Raw genomic sequence first — 23,206 nt, 5'->3', positions numbered from 1 at the left:
GCTCTTTAACAATACTTAGCAGAAATTAACTTATACATACACACAGCCTCAAAATTGCAAACCACCCAACTTATTCACAGCTCAATATGGGTATAAAGCTCTACTTTCTGAGATTTGTAAACAAAAAGTAAGCTTTCTTTTTTATATTTTTAATACCATTATAGATCTGATACTACTACACGTAGACCTAAGGCTTACAACAACAACAACAAATGTTTACTGTATGTTTTTGAAAATAAAATATAGATTAGATTTTTTAAAAATTTCAAAATTTGGTATTCAGCATAGATCACACTCATCTATTTTCGTAAATTGTTTATCTCAAGCATAGACTATATATATTCTATGAGCGTAGCTAAAACGGGTAGCAGAAAAGAAGCAGGATAATGCAATGTAGATACCTCAGATTATGCATTTTTTAAAGCTTTAAATACTGGAAATAATGTTAGGATCCGGGGCCTTGCCCTGGACCCCAATGGGGGAGCTCACAGCGCTCCCCCATCTGTCAAGTTGGGGGATGTCTACTGTCTTTCCACTAACTAAAGGTAGAGCCTATTCTAGGTTTAAAAATAAAACGGCCGAAAAAATGAAAAGTCAGTATGTAATGAAGATTAATTACGTACACACATTCACTCATATAAATATATATGCGCGGTGCGGAGGGGAAAAGAAAAAAAAACTTCCCCAGGAAAAAAATGCTGGCTACGCCCATGATATGACATGCCAATTGTGGGCCGGTTTATATGGTAATGCCCGGGCCGATTTCGATACCCAGTCCGCCCCTGATATTAACCAATGACCTAAATTCTGCCAAGTCACTGGTTTTCCTGGCTAGCCCAGGCAACCCATTCCATGCTCTAATAGCGCTAGGGAAGAAAGAGCATTAGTACAAATTTGTCCTAGCATATGGAACGAGGAATGTGCCTTTATCTTTGTGTCTTTCTGAGTATTTTATTAAATTTCGTTATTGTATTGGAAGATTATGGTTCAGTGTTTTATGTATAATTGCTACTTTGCTTTTAAGTCTTCTAACCCGAAGGCTTACTAAATTTAGGGATTTTACTAAAGGTGTTACTCTAGTCGAATGTGAATATTCGATTGTTATGAATCTCACTGCTTTATTTGTTACTGGTTTACCATGAATAAGATAAGAGGAATTAATTTTAGTTTTTTTTTTTGTTACTCTTAACAACTGACATTTTTCTATGTGGAAAGAAATGCTCCAATTTGATTCCCATTTCTGTAATTCATCTAATTCTCTTTGTAAAATGTCTGTATCTTGTGTTGTTTTATTGTTATATATGTTATGCAATCGTCTGCAAATAATCTGACTTTTGTTTCTGAACTAATGCAATTTGGTAAATCGTTTATGTAAATTAAAAATAGTAGTGTACCTAAGACTGCTCCTTGTGGTACACCTGAGTTTACTGTTATTGGTGTTGATTTAGAGCCATTTAAAATTATTATTACCGTTTGTTCTCTCCTTATCAGAAAATCTTTAATCCACTGATGCAATTGACAATCAATGCCAAAATATTTTATTTTTTAAGCAAACTATGGTGGTGAACTTTGTCAAAAGCCTTTGAAAAATCTAGTAAGATAGCATCTATTTGCTCACTGTCACCTAAACTAGGCATGTCAAAAAACGGCGTTATCAAAATAATGTTAAACTACTATGCTGGAAAAGAAAGAGATGACAAGCTAGTTGAATTCAAAAATAGTATTTGTTAAACTGAACAACGAGAGTGAGTCTGCAGTGAAAGCCAGCTACATTTTGTTAAACTTAATTGCAAGCCATAGCAAATCATTTAGCTTTTTCCAATTCGAAACTTGTGAGCTTTTTCCACTTCGAATGATAGGCGTACAAACTATTTCATTTTTTTGATACCGGTATATTTAATTGTTTTCATTTTTTTAAAATTTGTTTACAAACGTTTAGATTGATTTACAAACTTTTCAAATTGAACAGAAATGAGAATGATAATGTATATATTGTAAACATATTCTTGTTATGAGTAATGAAGCAAAAGTTACTTGTACAATAAGCTGTTATCTTGTAATTGATGTGTTCTGAAACATTACACCCACTTCCATGATTAGTTTTTGATTGAACTGTATTGTCAGGAAAATGATGGGGCCAGTCAGGCCCCCTGCAAGACTTACCTGTCAGTGATTCTAGACATGTACTTAGTGTACTTCCTCAGGATTTCATTTCATAAATGTATCAGTTAATTTTAAATCTTCCTCTACATAGTTCAGTGCTTTCTGTCTAACAGTGAGATAAATATGTTTGTCAAGTGGGAACCTAAGAACCTTGTTGTTGTATTGATATAATCTCATACAAGAAATAGTACATTAAAAAAAAAAAAACCTAATAAAAGACATTGTATGTAATACTTTATGTTGAACCCAAACACACAGAGTCAAGTTAAAGACATAGGATACATGAACTAATAAATGGGAATATTTTAAAATCAACTTGTGTGCATGAGAAATGCTGACAACCATGGAATAGCTCTGGGCATAAAAGTGTCATTTTCTCACTTTATGTTGCAAGATAAATCAAACCACTTTAAAAAGGAATTGAGCATAAACTAAACCATATGTATTGAAGTGGTCAACAGAGTATGGCCATATAATTTATTTATATAGTATCAAATTAGAATTGTTGATAGATCAACACGGTAATAATTAAATAAAAAGAAAATTTTGATAAAGAAATTGACTGGCTTCAAGTTTTGTTTTTGTTGCTATGAGCTATTGGGGAGTGAGTGGAAATCATGTCTTTATCCCAAGATGTTAGGCTATTAAAAAGAGTGAGGCAAAAAAAAAAAAAAAAAAAAAAAGGGGGGGGGGGCAGATAGTATTATTTTGTAATGTTTTACAACAGGGTAGAGAAATCCCATGTGACATATTTTAAATATGGCTATCTAGTCATAAATCCTCTCTCAGCATTTGAAAATGAAAATTAATTGTAATGATTACATTTGAAAAAAAAAAGAAAAGCTTAGAGTCAGTGAGTTATTTTTTTTTTTTACCCCACATTGAACTAGCTGCAAGTCATTAGTTCTTAAAGATCTCTTAAATATTTTTCAGAGAACTAATTTGTATAAGTTGCATTTTGACTTTATCACTATTATTTAAAACAGAACCAATCACATGATTTGAATCTTTAATAATAGAATCATTGATGTACTTGATCTTCAAACCAAATTATACTAAGAGAACAGCATTTATGCAGCCATCATTTTCAGGGTTGTTAGTAACTTGTGCATATTTACCTGAAGAGAAACAAGAGTATATAAAATGACTGTTAAGACCAGACATATAATAGCAGATTTCTTTTAGAATTGGCTGAAACACATGTCAAGATGTTACTTAAGTGTGATGAGCCATAATCATGCAAAATATTCAATGAAAGCAAAGTTATAAAAATAATATAAACTTCAGGATAAGGTCCACCAATCAATCATTCTTGAAAACTTAAACCCTGGCTCAAATGAACATATCTAATAACTCATTCTAATTCTGTATATTTTAGTTAAGTAAAAAAAGTTAAAATATAATGAAGAGAAAAATACAAACCCCAAACAATCTTTCCTGCATTGGTCACCAAACCCAGTTCACTAATATTAACCTGTCAATACAATAACAAGAATCAGCATAGTACTGGGAATGAACAAAACAGAACAGCCCATAACTAAATAAGTTGCAAATATTTAGAAAGGAACAAAAAATATCATCAGATATTTAAAAAATCCACAATACATAGAAGAAATAAAAAAACAACAACACTAAACTTCACACCAATATTTCCATGAGTCCTATGTCTTAAAATTACCTCTATAATGGTTCCTTTTGTGATGACTCCCAGGCTTGTGTACATAACTGAACTAGGATTTTTTTTTACCCCAATTATGGGTAAGAAGAAGGAAGCTTTTAATTCAGGATGTGTCACATTTGCCTTTTTAAACCTAAGAGCCTGAAGAAGGGAGAATGAAGTAATAACAATGTACTCACTAAGAAATCTTCATAGAAAGCATGTAACTGACAAAACAGAAGCCCTACTACTCATTCACTGAGTTCAATAGATCAATCATGATATCATACTGTTAAGATCTGAAATTTTCTCATAAATATTTTGTATGTCCATTCACAGCTACTGAAATCCATTTTGAAGATACCGGTATAGCTAAATAATTTGGATTAAGTAAAAAGAACTTTTATTTCAAAGTCTTAACAAAACATTGAGTAAAGTAGCTAAATTCATACAAAAGCCTAGATATATTACAATCATAGCACAGACTTTAAAAATCTTCAGTTCCACAAAATTTACCCGTTTTCTTATGCCAAACCAAAAATTAAAATGACACTCACCATTGGCCTAATAAATCTTTCAAACTTAACAGGCTTTCTTGTGAAGCCGTCACCAACATATGTTACTTTTGTCACCATTCTTTTCCAGGCTTTTCCTACAGGAATATATATATATATATATATAAGAATATTTAAAAGCAATGAAGAAAAAAAAAGTTTTCTTTTCAACTGTGAATTAAAGAATGAGTAAGTTGACAAGTCTAATCAACATGAAAGTCTCAATAAGAACATTGATGTTTGCTAGATGTAATAAGGTTTCAAAAACAAAACATCTTTTCTTCTTCCAACTTACTTTTTGTTTTGCCTGTTTTAACAACTTTAAAAACTTCTGCTTCTGAGACTCCTTTAACTTTTGGTATTGGAACATCCCATTTGCCCTAGAAGGAAAAAAAAGTAAACTTGGAAAAATGGAAAATATAATGTATATGTTTGATTTGCACATTATTTGTATTTAAATATCAAGAGGTATTTATCAATGTCCAAGAATATTAAAAGTTAATGTGAAACTGAACAACAAAAACAAAAACAACAATGACTTTACTGAACAAATACATACAGTGGTTGTCAATGACTTAACTGAACAACAAATACATACGGTGGTTGTCAATGACCTAACTGAACAACAAATGCATACAATGGTTGTCAATGACCTAACTGAACAACAAATTCATACAGTGGTTGACAATGACTTAACTGAACAACAAATTCATACAGCGGTTGACAATGACTTAAAAAGTAAAGTAACGTTCCCCCTTTCAGACTTTGCGATCCGTAGGGCAGATGATGTTAAAGTCATCTGTTTCTTTTACTAATGGTTAACGAGCAGTGTGTTATGTGGCCAGCACAATGACCAACCACCTTTACTTTCCCCAACTAAAGTCAGGTAACCATTAAGTTGAGCGGACTCAGTAAATAAAAAAGTTCCCCTTTCAGACCTTGTGGTCTATGGGGCAGATGATGTAAAGGTTATCTGTTTCTGTGGCCTACAAGGGTGTCATGTATCCAGCACAACGACCAATCCCCTTTACTTTTCCCCAACTAATGTCAGGTATCCATTAGAGCTGTGTGGACTCAGAGGTGCTCAAAGATCCCGGAATTAGAAATCACAGTCTTCACCAGGATTCGAACCCAGGACCATTGGTTCAGAAGTCAAGCGCTTTACTGCTCAGCCACTGCACCTCCTAGGGTGGACTCAGGGGTGCCCTAAAAATCCAGAAATTCAAAATACATACAGTGGTTGTCAATGACTTAACTGAACAAAAAATACATACAGTGGTTGTCAATGACCTAACTGAACAACAAATACATACAGTGGTTGACAATGACCTAACTGAACAACAAATACATACAGTGGTTGTTAATGACCTAACTGAACAACAAATACATACAGTGGTTGACAATGACCTAACTGAACAACAAATACATACAGTGGTTGTCAATGACCTAACTGAACAACAAATACATACAGTGGTTGACAATGACCTAACTGAACAACAAATACATACAGTGGTTGTCAATGACCTAACTGAACAACAAATACGTACAATGCTTGCCAATGACTTACAGCTTTTTCTTTCCGTTTCTGTTTAATCGTATTGGACAGAACTTTTGCCCTAATCTGATTCTCTCTTTCCAATAAGTATGCAGGGTTACCAAATCTACCATCTGTGTCTGCAGCTTTTTGTTTAGTTTTTTTTTCCTCGTGCATCTTAATACTTTAACAGACAAATATAAAAAAAAAAGTGAATCTTAAATTTAAACAACTAATAAGAAAAAACAAAATAAAAAATTTCCATCATTCCAAGGAACAGAAATAAATATTGAAATCCTTCTATAGACCACACTAAATTCAATCTACTTACTAAATGTCTATTTACAACACTGTGTATACTTACGTTTTCTTCATTTGTACTTTCTCTGCATGGCGCCTCTTATTGTATATTTTGGCCTTAATGCCTCTCAGTTTCTTGGCCTTTTCGGCAAGCTCATGAGGCATACGCGCCTCTTTCTTTCTCCTGGTAATAAAACAAGAAAATTTTCAAAATTTACTTACAGAACTTAATGTGTAAAAAAAAAAAAAGTAATGGGTTATGTCAGGGGGAAGTATGGCAAGAGTAAATATGTTACGTTGATATTTTGGTATGATAGTTATATCCCCTTGTTTATGTACTCCCAGATTATGAATGTGAATAGTCTTGCACGTGTTATGAACTGAATGATTTAGTCTTCCTTGAATGTGTGAGAGAGTGTGTTAGTCAGTGAGGTCTTGTTCCCGGTCCAGGAAGGTTGGTTGCTGGCTTCCTAGACTGGTATTTTGTATTATGAGTGATATAATTGTGTGCTTTATTTGATATTAAAGTATTTTTGTTATTCATGAATAGCAGGAGTTGAAGTATATTTATTATTAATTGTTCTTATTTAAGTAACCTCTCAAGAGCCAAGCAATAAAAAGTAACCCGAAAGGTTAGTTATACTATTACAAAAACAATATTATAGCTTGTTTGAAAGCAATATTTTTTGGTTGATAAGAAGGAAAGCACAAGGTTAATCATTAGGTTGCATGATTACTGTGGGACTATTCTGGGGATGAATTATTCCTGTATTACTTAAAAATAATATATAACAATTATGATTAAACCTTTTGTGTACTTTTAATAAAAAAAATTAATTGAAGCAAGTTGATTGCTTTATAACAATGTTTCCATTTTCTTAATATATCAACTTTCTTGTATGAAGCTATTGTTATTGAAATCTGCCTTAAGTATCAGTTTCCTTTTGCCTTTTATTAAAATGATCATTTAATCTGGGTTTTCATAGTGTAATAAAAAAAAATGTATCTCAAATGATTAGACAGATAGCTATTTGTTATACAGGATATATATATATTTTATTATATTTTTATCAACTAACAACCATTATTTAACCATACAATGCTTCTGATTGGTTAACAATGAGCATATTAGCTATTATTAAATACTGTTCAGTAAAGTAGGAAAAGATTCAGTGGCCATTTTGCATGTGAATTTAAAATTAAAATTAACTCATGCCTTATCCTAACCGTAAAAGCTAATTAAATCCACCACTCTCTATTTCGGGTTGAAGTAGATACTATAACCTTAAATGTCAATCATAATGTAAGGCATGAATAAATGTTTCTTATCATATAAAATAGTAAATGAACTAAAGGATAATAAAAAGTAATTTACATAGTTTTTTGTGAGTCAAGGATAGCAAGCTTGACATTCTAACCTACTATCTGTACTACTACAAATTTAAACAAAAACCTTCAATATAGTTACTTGTATAGTAAAAAAAAACAACTTTATTTAAATGGAAACAAAAATAATCAAGCCTCAACATTATATATATATATACCTACATATATATATATATAGCTGCACAAATAATTTTTCAATTCTCTAAACATGAATAGGCTTACTTTTTTTCTTCATAATCCAGCCTTCTTCCATGACGTTTTGTATGCAACTCAATGTACTCATTCTGAGGCTAGTAAGATACAAGTGTAAAAAAAAATATTATAGTCTATAGTATGCACATTAGAAATAAAAAGTGGTAAATAAGCTCTGGTCTAGAGTGAGAGCATAAAGAAAAGCAATGTGTCATGTTATAAGATGCATTACTGTTTGTCAATAGGGAAGTTACAATATTATGCTGCAATTCATTTACACCTTGGAGCAAAGCTAAAAGTAGCTAAAGAAAGTTTAAGTGTGCTTAAAATAAACAGATTTTTCCTTTGCAGATTCTCATTCCTTCCTGTCTCTAGAACAGTATAAATGGAGAAGATAATAAGTTAGTCAGTTGTACATTTGTGATTTATTTACTAAATATTATTATTATTTATATAGCAGTATTTATTTTTATATATTATTTGATATTTATTATCAATCACTTAGTTTAGTCTTCTTGGAAATTAGAAGATCTCTAGATCTAGAATCTAGGGTCTAAAATAATACTATATAGTTTTCTAGTCTAGATCTAGATATCTACTTTACTGTCTTTACTACTTTAAATAGATCTACTTTGAATTTATTTAAATCTATAGAGTAGTATAGAGTCTAGATTAAACAAGATAATATCTAGAATCTAGATCTACACTAGTGACTAGTGTCAGTGACACTACAATAACAATTCACTTAGATCTACATTATTCTACATTAAAAAAAAATGAATTATGTCCGTTATACTTAGACTTATAAAGTCATAATAGACGACACTGTGACTGACTGTAACAGTCTATGACTAGATCTAGATTGAGAATCTAGTCTCTAGAGAACTCTACCTACTTAAACCTAGTTTTTAGTTACTCAGTTACTGTTATGGCCTTAGGGTTCTATCATTATAATTCTATCGCGATAGTATCGGTAATTGGTTATCTTCATAATCTTCTAATAATATTCTAATAGCATTAATTCAATTCTTAGAATAAGTAAAAATTTAGCACATGGACAAAGAAAATAATTAGGAATTCATCGCCTTAGAAGTAGAGGGTCGTTTACAAACATAATTCTGATATAATTTAGATGCTTTATTGCCTAATAAAACAATATTAAAATGTTATTTACCATGATGCACAATAAACACACTAAACAAAACAGAAAAGAACTCTTTGAGTTTGAGAGATATAAAAAGAAGTGCTTATTTATAGAAACTAAACCAAAATAATATTATTTTAATAAACATACCAAGTTGGCCAACGTAATCAGCTACATTTTGTGTTCTTTTTATAACAGGACGTTACTTTATTTTTTTTTTAAAAGAAGAAGATTATATTACATCCTACGTGTGTCCCTAGGCCAATCTAGTTATGCATGTTAACTTTTCTAGATCTATGAGATCTATTCTTTTTCCTTCATTTACTTTAATCTCTTTAAGGGAATTTAACAATTAAGTCAGTTGTAGCTAATCTATATAAAATCGTAGGTAATCATAATAGTTATTTAAGAGACGCCTGCGATATGTAACATTAATAGTAGGCCTATATTATTTAAAGTTTAGTCTACTTGACCTACATACCGTCGTAATATAGCTGAAGGAAGGCAACTCAACGAAATACAAATGTTTATTTACAAGAGGACATGACAAACACATAGGGCATCTGCCTTGAGCACAGCATCTTCATATCGGCTCTAGACTTGGGCGGAAATCGTTCTCACTTCTCATGTAAACATCCTTCTTAGTCTAGTTTCTGGCAGTGCGCATCTTCTGCGCTATCTTGAATGGCAGTGCGCATGGCAGAGTTATAACATTGAACCCTTCTTAGCGCTTTTCGTCCCGAAAAGCAACAGTGCCGTGGAGGTTTGACTGTTCAGGTGGAGGTCGATCGGTGGGAGCTACAGACGGTAGAGTGCCTGTTGCCCACGAAGCCATCTGAGCAGTTTTCCTCTGGTGCCGCTTTCTCTTTCTCCAGTTGACCAAGCTGTCGTTGAGATGATGACGTGGCCGTTTGACACACAAACAGATAGTGCCGCTCACTGTTTTCTTCAGCACAGCCGTTGATCGGACACGCTGTCTCAGCATACTTTCCCGACAGACGGCTCTCAAGGGAACTGCAGGTTCACATCCAGCCACGTTGCAAACAAAGTCCAATGCGCCGCAGTCATCCTCAGATAACAGTCTCACGTCCAGGAGATAGGTCTCTTCAAGTTCAAGTTTCGAATGTCTTCTTCCTGCTAGCTCAGATTTAACCTGGATTGACTGACATTCGTCTATGCCAATGTCTATGATTATGGCAGAAGTACAAATACTTTGTTGCTGGTTTTCTTGGCATCTAAATTCTCTGTGTGATGCGCCGCACGTACAGTTCATGCTTAACCTCTGAATGCAATAGTCGAGCCTCGAATTTCCCTCGTAAGCACAGGCAGATAGGCAGAGGTCTTTAAGGTCCATAGCAACAGGCTTGAACGCAGACCCAACGTTGTCTTGATCTGTCCAGCTCATTAAGGTACTGGTAACAGGTACAACAGGAACAAACGCTTCAGGCATGTAACACACTTCAGTTAAGGTACTGGTAACAGGTGCAACAGGAATAAACGCGTCAGGCACATAACAGACTTCAGTTTCTTCATTTGTCTCTTTCCCTTCAATTTGGTACATTCCGTTGAGAATCGTCGCAGCAATCGTTGTCACGTTTCTTGTCTAGAAAGTCACGCCCTCAAGACTTGCCCACAACACAGCCACAGACGGCGCTCCAATCCCCAGCGTCTCCGTCACCACTGTTTGTGCAGCCACAGACCTGACCATGCAACTTCTTCACCAACGAGTCTACAGGCAACTGCTCCTTCACCAACAAGTCCATTCCTTCTTTCGCTTGAGACACCATTTTATCTACCTTGTTAATTTGTTCACACATTGCATCAATACACCTCCTTGGTACCTCCAAGCTTCTGATATCGGTAACGAAGTTCCTGTCTAAGCTCTTTAATTGAGAGTTGGTCTAGCTGTTTTAAACATGCCATTGTTGTCGAATCCTACCTCCTCTCGTTGAGTCGCCTATAATCCCACTTCTTACACCAATGTATAATAATTACTTAAGGGAGGCAACTCAACGAGATATAGATGTTTATTTACAAGAGGACATGACAAACACATAGGACATCGTATCTGCCTTGAGCACAGCATCTTCATATCGGCTCTAGACTTGGGCGGAAATCGTTCTCACTTCTCATGTAAACATCCTTCCTAGTCTAGTTTCTGACAGGGCAATGCGCACCTTCTGCGCTATCTTGAATGGCAGTGCGCATGGCAGAGCTATTACAATATTAAATTTGAAATGGTTGTGTACATTTATATTTATATGTATATTAATATGAAAGCTTGTTTTAAATGAATTTGCTAGTTTTGTAGCTCTCGATCTCTAGATTTAAACCTAGATCTAGTTTTTAAAATAAAATTAGATCCATCTTAACCATATGGTCGTGAACAAATAAGGGTACGTCCAATATATAATATTATGGTACATTTTAAAATATATAGGCCTATTTGAATTGTTTTCTTTGTGATCTATATTTTTTGACCTGGCAGAGATATCTAAAAAAAAGTAAGAAGAAAACAACAACATGAGTTTAGACTCAGGGCCGGTCCATACATGTTTGTGGGGCCCTATGCAAAACGGATATTGCACGAGGCGTAATTTGGGTTGTGAAAAGGATAAAATAAGTGAAAATTAAGATTTTGTGTTAGAAAATAAATTCGTCTTTGCATTGTATTCATATTTTTACTAAGTAAATAATAACTGTTAAATTAACTTTATGAGCTTTCTACAGTAGATAGTAGTTTTTCAACAAAAAGCCGATAAACATTCAGATCTGCCTTTTAGATTTAGGCCTACTATCGACTAGCAAAATATCGCTTTTGTTTTATTTTTTTTTTCTAAGAGGTCGAGATAGATTTAGATCTATATTTGTATACCAGTAATTATAAAAGTAAATTAAGTATTTGAACTTCTTGATTTGGTTAAAATTAGGCTTATCATTACATTTTATTAAATGAAAGTTGACAATGCGAGTAGGTTTGGCGTTTTCCATATTGAATGACACCCCGAAACGACAATTTTGTCTGTTTTAAGGAGATTGGCGTCAGTTTTCAGAATATTTTAATACTTTCAGGAGATTTTCATGACTTTTTCTTATATTTTATAATTTCAGGAGAATTCCAGGAACCCTTTGATAATAAGTTAAAATGGTTTAATATTTACTAATAGGTATAATAATTTACACCAAGAATTCGCATTGCGCGGGGCCTATGAAAGTGCGGGGCCCACTACGGCTGCATAGGTTGCACTGGCCTAAGACCGGCCCTGTTTAAACGTAAGACCACAAGACAGTCTCATTGAAATATATAGACATAGACCATAGACTATATAGGGCTATATAGTCTATGGTCTACCATAAACTATATATATAGTCAATGGTCTAGACCTATAGATCTATATAGATCTGTGATGTTGACATATTCTAACTCTTATTTTAGAGATCAAAATGATCTTTAGTTGGTAAGTATCTAGAACTTCTAAATCTTATCATTGATATAGAATTAGTAGAATCTAGATCTATTCTATTATTAAATGCTCGTATTAATAGACTAGAGCTCGTCTAGATCTAGAATCTATACTATCTAAATCTATAAAATATAGATTCTAGATCTATAAACTATAATCATAATAATGATTATAATATTATAATAATCTAGAGCAGTGATTCCCAAAGTGAAAGTGGGCCAAACAAAGTGCCTCTATTTAGACCCCCAGGGGTCTACGAGGACTTCCAAGGGGTCTACGGAAGTGAAAAAATAAATTGGGGGTCTATGGCCTGTTAATGGGGGTCTACGAAGGTGGATCTCATTGAAGCATGACCATTCATGAAATTAACTCGTTCACACGATTTGTACCCTAGTTAATCAGTTAATCCTTTGAATTTCAAACCCTGTTTTTTCCTGTTACCTAAATGACTTTACCTCTTCCTAAGGTTAAGTGGTTAAGACTATATTTTTTGATTGGCTAAGTCCTAAGTCTATACTAATGAGCCCGGCAATATTTTTGGAGCTGATTTATTTGATTCATAAGCTAATTGTTTGATTCCATACAAAAAAAATATTAATAGGGTGTCCGAATTAAATTACGAATTTCTTACCAAAATGTATTTCGGATAGCCAGTTTTGGACATCAATGTTAATGATCTTATACTATACTTATAGTATATTTGTTGTTGTTTTTTTTTATAGAGAATAAATGGGCAAATGTTTGGAGTGAGCTTGGTACATTGAATGAAGTTAAATGCTTAGATCTAGACCTACTAGATAGATCTAAATCTAGATTTATATAGAGAGAATATAGAGGATTCAATTAGGCAAGAATGGCTATCCTAACCTGTACTATACTACAAAATCATCTGTATTAGAAATTTATTAAATTAATAAACAAAAAACACAAACATTCAACACACATCTAATCATGCAAACATAAAATAAGTCTAAAAGTCAGTATAGAAGTCAGTATCCCAGTGACCTAATTTAGGTAGAATAAGTGTGTTCATATTCATATGGTGTCTGGAATCAAATAATGTAGGTCAAATTTGTCTGAATTTTAATGAAAACACATGGCCCCTTTGACCTTAAATATAATAACAAATATAGGTTAGGGGTACAAATATAAGTAGTCATCCTTATTCTCCTAAAGAAGATTTTGATACTTCATTTTCTTTTCTATGTCGAACCATTGTCAAATAATGCACTGTCAAAGTCAAACTTTGAAATTTTGGCCTATAGGTGTCCGAATAGCATAAATCAGTGGTGCCCAACCATTTTCGGCTGGCAGGCCAGTTTAATTTCTGACACTCGTGTCGCGGGCCACATCATCGAATAGATACAAAAAAAAAAAAAGAAATAGAGAATAAACCATTTTAAATAGTTTTATTAGAAACCCATAGCACTATTTGGGCTACGTACACATGTATGACAATTATGTAAGATCGATTTCATCTGTTTTTTTAGTGAAACGTTTGTCTACTCAATGAAGTGCTTGTAAACATTGTGATCGTCCGTAACACTTAATTTAGGAAAAATGAAAAGTTTCTTCATACAACACGGAGAAGAAATCAATTACCTGCATCGCTCTAAATTTCTCAAACAAGGATGTCTGGCTTTGTAAGGAAATCAGCTCCATTTGCACGTCTATTTAGTTGGAATTATTATCAAAGTGTTATGATGTGATATATATATATCAATGCAGGCTGATACTTGCACCATGTTTTTTTTCCTGGGGTAGTTATTATGCTTTTGTTATGTTTTTCCTTTTTTAATAATTTGTGTTTCACTTCTTTGTTTTTATTATGTTTCAGTGACAGGCGTATTTGATTTCTATGAGAAGCTTTTGTTCACTCATCATTCAAGTCATAGAAAAAGTTAACCTATAGAAACCTATAGAATTTTATTCATCATTTTGCTGTAGTTGCATCTTGAAGGACACAATTATGGACACCATAAATAGCTTAACCGAGTCTATGGTACATGATGATGCATCTATGTTAGCCTCATCTTTGATCGAACAAGTTAACACTGAAGACATTGCTTCTATGGTGTACATTCAGCGTGATATGTAAGTCATGTTTTTTATTAGTTACACCTTACAAACTGGCTTGTAAACATTGTAAAGTTCTATGAATAGTTAAAAGACACATTTTTGGCTATAAATTGTTTGTATTCATTGTTAAATCTCTAGTTTAATTATTTAGTACAGGGCTTGAACTCAGGACCTTCTTGGTGACAGTTTGAAGCACATTTCATTTGACCTGGCAGCTATCCATTGTTTACCCTTTTATGTCCTTACTGTAAAATGCGTTGAATAAATCATATTTAATTATGACTTCATTAAAATATACTTGTGTAAATGCAAGAAAAGGAACTAAGCATATATCTCCTGTAGAGAGTTTAGCCTGTAACTTTTCTGATCAATTTTACCCAATGCTCAACTCATTCTCTCATTTTAATGAATTTTCTTTTCGAGAAGTCTGTAGAAGATGAAATAGGGTTAAAAAACTAAGAAATAGAAATAACTAGAAACAAATATAAGTACAGAGTAGCAGTGTGAAGAGAACCTTCAAAGGGAGAACAAAGAAATCATCACTGAATTGACTAATTACAGTTCAACCTGTTGAGTGTCTGATTTGAAGTTGTAATAGCCTGTATCTTATATAAGACACATTCTTAATACCTAGTCACTCATCAACAAAATACTGCATGATCAGTAAGTTTTGATTTGTATATTTTACTTTGTTTTTTTTGAACCAGTGATACAAAATTATTGAAATGAAAAACTATTATTTACACTAAAAATCTAACAGAATACTAATTCAAAAAGTCATCTTAAAACTAAAGATTTGAAATCCTATTAACAAAAACACAAAAATCAACAACTTGTTTTGTAAAAATTTATGAGGAAACAGATTTGTGTTTCTTATTGTAATTTTTGTTTATACAAAACCTTTATAATGGCCACTTCTTATGTAAAATTATTTTGTATCAATAAATCAGTTATATGCTTTAAATGTATATTGTTTTTTAAAACGCAGGCTTGCACGTTTTGAAAAGACCAATGAAATGTTAATAAACTTTAATATGTTGTCTTTGAGCCGATACGAAGCCACACTGAAACAGTTTCACAAACATACTGGTCTTCTGTCAGATATGAAGAAAGACTTAGATACTGTTTTCAAGAGAATCAGGTAAATGTCTCTCATTATTTCATTGTTTCGACTGACCTTTGTGTTGACCTTTGGACTATTTTCTTTTCAAAAGTTGATGTACAAAATGATGTACAGTTTCTCTATTTTTCCCCATATCTATAATTGATTAATCGCACAGTCGACAAAAAAATGTCTTGGAACATTTAAAGTAAATCATTTCATTGTAAAGAAACTTATTTTAACCCAATCTCTAGGTTAGCTGTTTTCCTATATAGTTTATAGTTCTTAGATCTTTAAAAAAGAACAAGAAATGACAATAATTAGAAGGATGTTTTCATGTTTTGACCATATACTGCTATACCTGCACACCCAATTCTTACTTTCAAAATGTGTTGATAATGGTAACAAATTCTGTTTAAAACTCAGTTCTACATACTTTTTTTTACACATTTATTCTTCTCCTTCTGATTCGAAGCTAACACATCAAGGCACTCCATCCATTTAGTATTTCTAGTCAACAACAGGGCTATTTTTAGATGACAGTATTCCTTCAAGTTCTGCATTTTTTAAAGCTAGCAATAGGATTGCATATTTTATGTTATTTCTACTTAATTCTTTCGATCTTCAATACTTGAACATTGAACTCTCTGCACTGAAATCAATTTGTTTCGTTTGCCTTTCTAAAGATTATTAAAACAAAGACTAGAGAAAACATACCCTGAGGCATTTTCAGGTAACTGTCTATTTTTCTTGTTAGCTAGTCCGTTTAAGTTTAATTACTGTTAACAAATTATCTCTATTTACCTTTGTTATGTTGTTTCATAGTTTAACTTAGCATTAAACAGTAACTTTTAAAAACCCAAGCATCCAAATTTGTTACTCAGTCTAGTACTTAGCATATTTACTAGTTTGTGTTGAATTCCAAATGATTTAGTCAGCACAAATCTTCAATCAATAAATGAAGCCATTAGTTTGTGTTGAATTCCAAATGATTTAGTCAGCACAGATCTTCAATCAATAAATGAAGCCATTAGTTTGTGTTGAATTCCAAATGATTTAGTCAGCACAGATCTTCAATCAATAAATGAAGCCATTAGTTTGTGTTGAATTCCAAATGATTTAGTCAGCACAAATCTTCAATCAATAAATGAAGCCATTAGTTTGTGTTGAATTCCAAATGATTTAGTCAGCACAAATCTTCAATCAATAAATGAAGCCATTAGTTTGTGTTGAATTCCAAATGATTTAGTCAGCACAAATCTTCAATCAATAAATGAAGCCATTAGTTTGTGTTGAATTCCAAATGATTTAGTCAGCACAGATCTTCAATCAATAAATGAAGCCATTAGTTTGTGTTGAATTCAAAATGATTTAGTCAACACAGATCTTCAATCAATAAATGAAGCCATGATTAGTTTGTGTTGAATTCAAAATGATTTAGTCAGCACAGATCTTCAATCAATAAGTGAAGCCATGATTAGTTTCACTGAACTGAAAAAAATCTGTTGCTGAAACATTTTGTTTAAAGCTAATATCATTATTTATTTTATTGACATGTCTATTTAAGTATGGCTTTGTTTTGCTAAGCTGTTACAAATGAAATTAAACACATTTTTTGTTTATATGATTGTTGATTATAAGGCAATGTTTTGTATCAAATAAAGTCTCTTGAATGAATTCTTAGCTTGCAGTATGATAAATGTTTCATGAAAGGAGAATTTTAAAAACACTATTTTAATGGTGTATGAAGGTAAACCTTGAACCAAATCTATTCCAATATGTGGGTTCTTCTAGATATTTTTTCTCAAAACGTCTATTTGCAAGACTGTTATACTTTAGTCTGGTCCTCACAAGTGCCATTCATATTTTATAGTCTCATCAGATAAGTTTTTAATGTTTACTGGATTTTTTTTTATATAGAGTAACAGATGTAGACTTAGCTAATCAACTAACCAGACACTAAACATTTTCTTTCCTTGAAATAACCTAAAACTTGATAAAACAGTAAAACAGTTTTGTTGATTGGTTTAATTTCGACAAGTATGTTTCCTGACATAAACCAAATGTTATTTATATAGATCTAGTGTAAAATGTATACATTTCCTTAATATGTTTTACAAGTTCTGAACTAAATATTTGTTTTAAATGTTTCAGTTTGTGTTCATAACATTGTCTCAATACTTGTTTTGTTTATAACATTGTCTCAATACTTGTTTTGTTTATAACATTATCTCAATACTTATTTTGTTTATAACATTGTCTCAATACTTGTTTTGTTTTTAACATTGTCTCAATACTTGTTTTGTTTATAACATTGTCTCAATACTTGTTTTGTTTATAACATTGTCTCAATACTTGTTTTGTTTATAACATTGTCTCAATACTTGTTTTGTTTATAACATTGTCTCAATACTTATTTTGTTTATAACATTGTTTCAATACTTGTTTTGTTTATAACATTGTCTCAATACTTGTTTTGTTTATAACATTGTCTCAATACTTGTTTTGTTTATAACATTGTCTCAATACTTGTTTTGTTTATAACATTGTCTCAATACTTAATTTATTTATAACATTGTCTCAATACTTGTTTTCAATGTTTCAGCTTGTAGCAGTGTTTATAACATTGTCTCAATACTTGTTTTGTTTATAACATTGTCTCAATACTTATTTTGTTTATAACATTGTCTCAATACTTGTTTTCAATGTTTCAGCTTGTAGCAGTGTCTATAACATTGTCTCAATACTTGTTTTCAATGTTTCAGCTTGTAGCAGTGTCTATAACATTGTCTCAATACTTGTTTTCAATGTTTCAGCTTGTAGCAGTGTCTATAACATTGTCTCAATACTTGTTTTCAATGTTTCAGCTTGTAGCAGTGTCTATAACATTGTCTCAATACTTGTTTTCAATGTTTCAGCTTGTAGCAGTGTCTATAACATTGTCTCAATACTTGTTTTCAATGTTTCAGCTTGTAGCAGTGTCTATAACATTGTCTCAATACTTGTTTTCAATGTTTCAGCTTGTAGCAGTGTTTATAACATTGTCTCAATACTTGTTTTCAATGTTTCAGCTTGTAGCAGTGTCTATAACATTGTCTCAATACTTGTTTTCAATGTTTCAGCTTGTAGCAGTGTCTATAACATTGTCTCAATACTTGTTTTCAATGTTTCAGCTTGTAGCAGTGTCTATAACATTGTCTCAATACTTGTTTTCAATGTTTCAGCTTGTAGCAGTGTCTATAACATTGTCGCTGAGGACGAGGGAGACGACACTGACGACAATGGGGAATCAGAGCAAAGGGCAGACAACTGTTATCCTCTTGACTCCAAGCCTTCTGTTACAGTTACCTCCCCTCGCTAATCCAGTTTAAAAGAAACCAACAAATGAATGTGATAGAACAAATTGTGTGTGAACTATTTCTCATTGACCTCACTATGTGCAATAGATGTTCAGCTTTACTTGATTTAGCATTCTGACCGGTAGTCATAGTCACAACTGATTTGACCTATTGATAATTCTCATTGTGGAATGGATAAGGCTTATTAGCTTAAAAGGAATTTGTTTATTCTGTTAGCTAAAAATTGCTGCAGTTTAAAAGCAGATATTTGTAAACATTCCCTTCTAGTTTTTGATGATTAGCACTTTTTTACAGAATTCATTTATAATTTTTTAAAAACTTTTTTTTAGTGTTATGAAAATGTTCACTTCTATAAGTTCACATGTCTTATCATTATTACTGACATGTTTTTTTTATTCTTTGCATTTTTTTTTTGTTTACACTGAAATACTTGCAATGGCCATTTTAATGTTCACATGAGAGTGAGCACTTGATCGCATCACACATGAATATAACTAACACATTATAGTGTCATAGAGAACAAAGCCTAATCATCTGACCAAAATGAGTACATAGTTGTGAGCCACCCGAAATAAAGTGATGATTGTAGGTTAAAGACATGCCCTAGGTCCAAGTCTTGCTCAACTGTACTTTCTTTTACCCAGCAATTCTTCTGGCATAATGTCAAGCTGACCTGTTCCTATAGCCAGTGGGTAATGATCTGTCATAGGTATCATGATCTCATTAACTGTTTGCAACAGCATTCAAATGTATCAACCTTTCACCAGATTTGATTTGGAGCTGACTATATCACTTTACCTTTGTCTTTATGTTGACTAAGTGAAATATGTTTGAATGTCTAGATTCTAGATGGTAAAACCAATCAATTAAAAATGTTCAACAGTATATTCATTTGTCGGTTACCCAACAAAAAAGCGCAGACGTATTTATAATATGTATAATAAGTACAGAATAAGTAATTTAAGTTCATTGATGGTAGAATTGAGGTAACAACTGAGTTATTCATGCAGGGCTTCTCAGTACAAGCACTCATTCATCACTATGCTGAACCTCTGTTATATGCACGACTGACATCTTAACAGGAAGCTGAGTCTGTTCAAGTCTTCAGGAATCTCTTAGAGCTAAGAACAACTCTTGCTCCACAGAGTGTGATATTAGAATTTGAGAAGGCAAGTCAAAATGCAGTAAGCACAGTATTCAAGGCAATCAGATATGTCGGTTGTGTATTCCATCTTTGGACAAAGTCTCTCGGATCAAGTTGAAATTTTGCATATTTATTTATAGTCCACGATATTACATGAATCATTAAAAAATTATCACCAAGTTAATCATATAATTTAATTTTGTTTTATTTATTATTTTATTTGTTAAAATTGTGTCTCTTTTTCTAATGAAATTTGCCTCACCTAGATCTGTCCTGTTAGGCTGTTTGTTCTTCTTTTTTTAGCTTTATTTCCTTTATTTGTATCTTTCATTTGCAATAATGTGGGAAGCGTGGTCGACTGGCTAAGTACGCTTGAACTTGGCTTGTCTTGGCTACCTAGAAGGGGGTTCGAGGTTCGACACCCGACTCGGGCAGAGTTGCGTTTACTGAGCGCCTAAAGGCAGCACGGAAAACCAACTCCTAGATACCCCCTCTGGTCCACAAATGAGATTGGACCAAAGCGCTCTGAGCATGATATAAGCATGAAAGTAGGGATATATAAAAGCTATAATAATAATAATAAAAAAAATTAGTTAAAGTCAAAAGAAGGTGAACTGCAGAATGAGACACATCAGATATGAGGGACAGTAACAAAAAAAAAATAGTATTTCAACATATAATGTCTATCCATGAGTTGTTTATCTTGGATAACAGTGTAACGCTTTTTTTTTTTTAAGTACGTGCATAAAAACCCATTTCAGCGGCGTATCTAGGGTATTTGGTGCCTAGAGCGGTAGATCCTTTTGAAGTCCTCCAAAAAAAATAAGTAAATGAAATAAAACACTTAACATGCATTAAAAATCTGTATTTCTCAAATCTTATGACGTTTCCATTCACAACAATATGCTTTGACGTCTCTTCTATATTTACCAGAAAGAAGGTCTTGAAAAGTTCTGCTAGCTCCACCAGCGGAGCGGGTTATGGGCGGAGTCCAGGCAGCAAGCTTTCTACTGTGTTTTAAGGTACAGCAATGCATTATTCTGGCGTCTACAACGCACGACTAAGAAATGGGCGTGTAGGTCAGATGTGTAAGCAACATTCGAAGCACATGTAGATGTGTGTTTTGTAAAAGCGCTGAGTAGTAAAACTAAGACTGCTTTTTTTTTATCCTTATGGAAATTTGTTGTGATAATGTTAGGACTCGCAGGAAGTGTTTTTTAAACTGTCTTGATAACATAAAACTATTAGAATCGCGTTGGCAGAAAAATGTTTATTCAAATGTAATTTTACTTCATCGATTTTCTAATAGGATACCGGGTACAACTGATTTTTTTCTTCTCTGAAATAAAACAACAAAAAAAAACGTCTACGCCGGAAGCGCACCAGTTTGAGAAATGAAGTACCCATGGCTGAAGTAGGCCTACTGTTATCAAATGAGCTACCCATGGCTGAAGTAGGCCTACTGTTATCAAATGAGCTACCCATGGCTGAAGTAGGCCTACTGTTATCAAATGAGCTACCCATGGCTGAAGTAGGCCTACTGTTATCAAATGAGCTACCCATGGCTGAAGTAGGCCTACTGTTATCAAATGAGCTACCCATGGCTGAAGTAGGCCTACTGTTATCAAATGAGCTACCCATGGCTGAAGTAGGCCTACTGTTATCAAATGAGCTACCCATGGCTGAAGTAGGCCTACTGTTATCAAATGAGCTACCCATGGCTGAAGTAGGCCTACTGTTATCAAATGAGCTACCCATGGCTGAAGTAGGCCTACTGTTATCAAATGAGCTATCCATGGCTGAAGTAGGCCTACTGTTATCAAATGAGCTACCCATGGCTGAAGTAGGCCTACTGTTATCAAATGAGCTACCCATGGCTCAAGTAGGCCTACTGTTATCAAATGAGCTACCCATGGCTGAAGTAGGCCTACTGTTATCAAATGAGCTACCCATGGCTGAAGTAGGCCTACTGTTATCAAATGAGCTACCCATGGCTGAAGTAGGCCTACTGTTATCAAATGAGCTACCCATGGCTGAAGTAGGCCTACTGTTATCAAATGAGCTACCCATGGCTGAAGTAGGCCTACTGTTATCAAATGAGCTACCCATGGCTGAAGTAGGCCTACTGTTATCAAATGAGCTACCCATGGCTCAAGTAGGCCTACTGTTATCAAATGAGCTACCCATGGCTCAAGTAGGCCTACTGTTATCAAATGAGCTACCCATGGCTGAAGTAGGCCTACTGTTATCAAATGAGCTACCCATGGCTGAAGTAGGCCTACTGTTATCAAATGAGCTACCCATGGCTGAAGTAGGCCTACTGTTATCAAATGAGGTACCCTAAGACTAAGACTGCTTTATTGATCCTTACGGAAATTTGTTGTGATTACAAGGACTCGTTTCTCATATAAAGACAACACAACAGAAACATACACATAAATACAAGAGACAACATGAAGAGTTCATTCAGCGACTACACACAGGTATCTTGGTGCATTTCATGTTCCCTGATCAATGAGTGGCGGTGATAGAGTCTGACCGAGTGAGGTACGAACGAGTTTTTGTACCGCTCCGTTCTTGTTTTGATTGACAGCAGTCGCCCACTTCGCGACGACCTGGCGTAGTTCTGATGGAGCGGGTGGCCGTTGATTTTTTCGATTTTTCTTAGGCACGTTTGTTCAAAAAGTTCCTTTAAATGTGGTAATGTTGTGAGTGTAATTTTTGATGCTTTTTTAATGATGTTTTCTAGACGTTGCAACAGTTTAGATGAGGAGTTGCCTTGCCAACAACTTATTCCGTATGTTAGCAGATTTTGTACAGTTGCGCCGTAAAATGTCTCAAGGATCTTCTTGTTTAATTTAAAACTGTTGAGTTTGTATAGAAAAAGGCTGAAGTAGGCCTACTAGACCTACATGTACTAGCTGGCTAAAAATACTGAGATGATTTCATGGAAATTCGACTGTCGCTCTTGTCTTTCAAGTTTTGAAAGTTTCACGTTAATTTTACAGTTTTCTTTAAGGAGATCTATTGAATAAAGTTCATATATTGGTACTTTTAGTCAATGTACCCTTAGAGTAAGCTACTAACAAAGTTAGAGCCAGTCAAAAAGCGAATAAAATGTAGACATA

The 23,206-nt window shown here is 33.4% G+C and overlaps 2 protein-coding genes across 6 annotated transcripts; one reads left to right on the top strand and one right to left on the bottom strand.

The window, feature by feature from the left end:
- Window positions 1-3,158: 3,158 nt before the first annotated feature.
- Window positions 3,159-9,044, bottom strand: LOC106073777 (ribosome biogenesis protein NSA2 homolog). Its single transcript, XM_013234420.2, has 9 exons — window positions 8,961-9,044; window positions 7,817-7,884; window positions 6,273-6,392; window positions 5,942-6,092; window positions 4,670-4,754; window positions 4,378-4,472; window positions 3,842-3,982; window positions 3,586-3,637; window positions 3,159-3,281 (listed from the first exon to the last, which is right to left on the bottom strand). The coding sequence occupies exons 1-9, from the start codon at window positions 8,961-8,963 to the stop codon at window positions 3,214-3,216; spliced, it is 783 nt and encodes a 260-aa protein (XP_013089874.2). The 5' UTR covers window positions 8,964-9,044; the 3' UTR covers window positions 3,159-3,213.
- Window positions 9,045-12,270: 3,226 nt separating this feature from the next.
- LOC106073778 (kxDL motif-containing protein 1-like) lies at window positions 12,271-20,270 on the top strand. Of its 5 annotated transcripts, none has more exons than XM_013234423.2 (5): window positions 12,271-12,388; window positions 14,232-14,488; window positions 15,462-15,614; window positions 16,262-16,308; window positions 18,800-20,270. In XM_013234423.2, the coding sequence occupies exons 2-5, from the start codon at window positions 14,364-14,366 to the stop codon at window positions 18,934-18,936; spliced, it is 462 nt and encodes a 153-aa protein (XP_013089877.2). In that variant the 5' UTR covers window positions 12,271-12,388; window positions 14,232-14,363; the 3' UTR covers window positions 18,937-20,270. The 5 variants fall into 5 exon arrangements, with proteins under 5 accessions (XP_013089877.2, XP_055895742.1, XP_055895741.1 ...); XM_056039766.1 differs by lacking the exon at window positions 12,271-12,388 and adding an exon at window positions 12,634-13,455 and having other exon boundaries at window positions 13,885-14,488; XM_013234422.2 differs by lacking the exon at window positions 12,271-12,388 and adding an exon at window positions 12,634-14,037.
- The last annotated feature ends 2,936 nt before the right edge of the window (window positions 20,271-23,206 follow it).

The sequence above is a fragment of the Biomphalaria glabrata genome, chromosome 1 (genome assembly GCF_947242115.1).
Source record: "Biomphalaria glabrata chromosome 1, xgBioGlab47.1, whole genome shotgun sequence".
Taxonomy (NCBI): Eukaryota; Metazoa; Mollusca; class Gastropoda; family Planorbidae; genus Biomphalaria; species Biomphalaria glabrata.
Note: the sequence above shows the minus strand (reverse complement) of the source record. Positions and strands in the feature narration are given on the sequence as shown.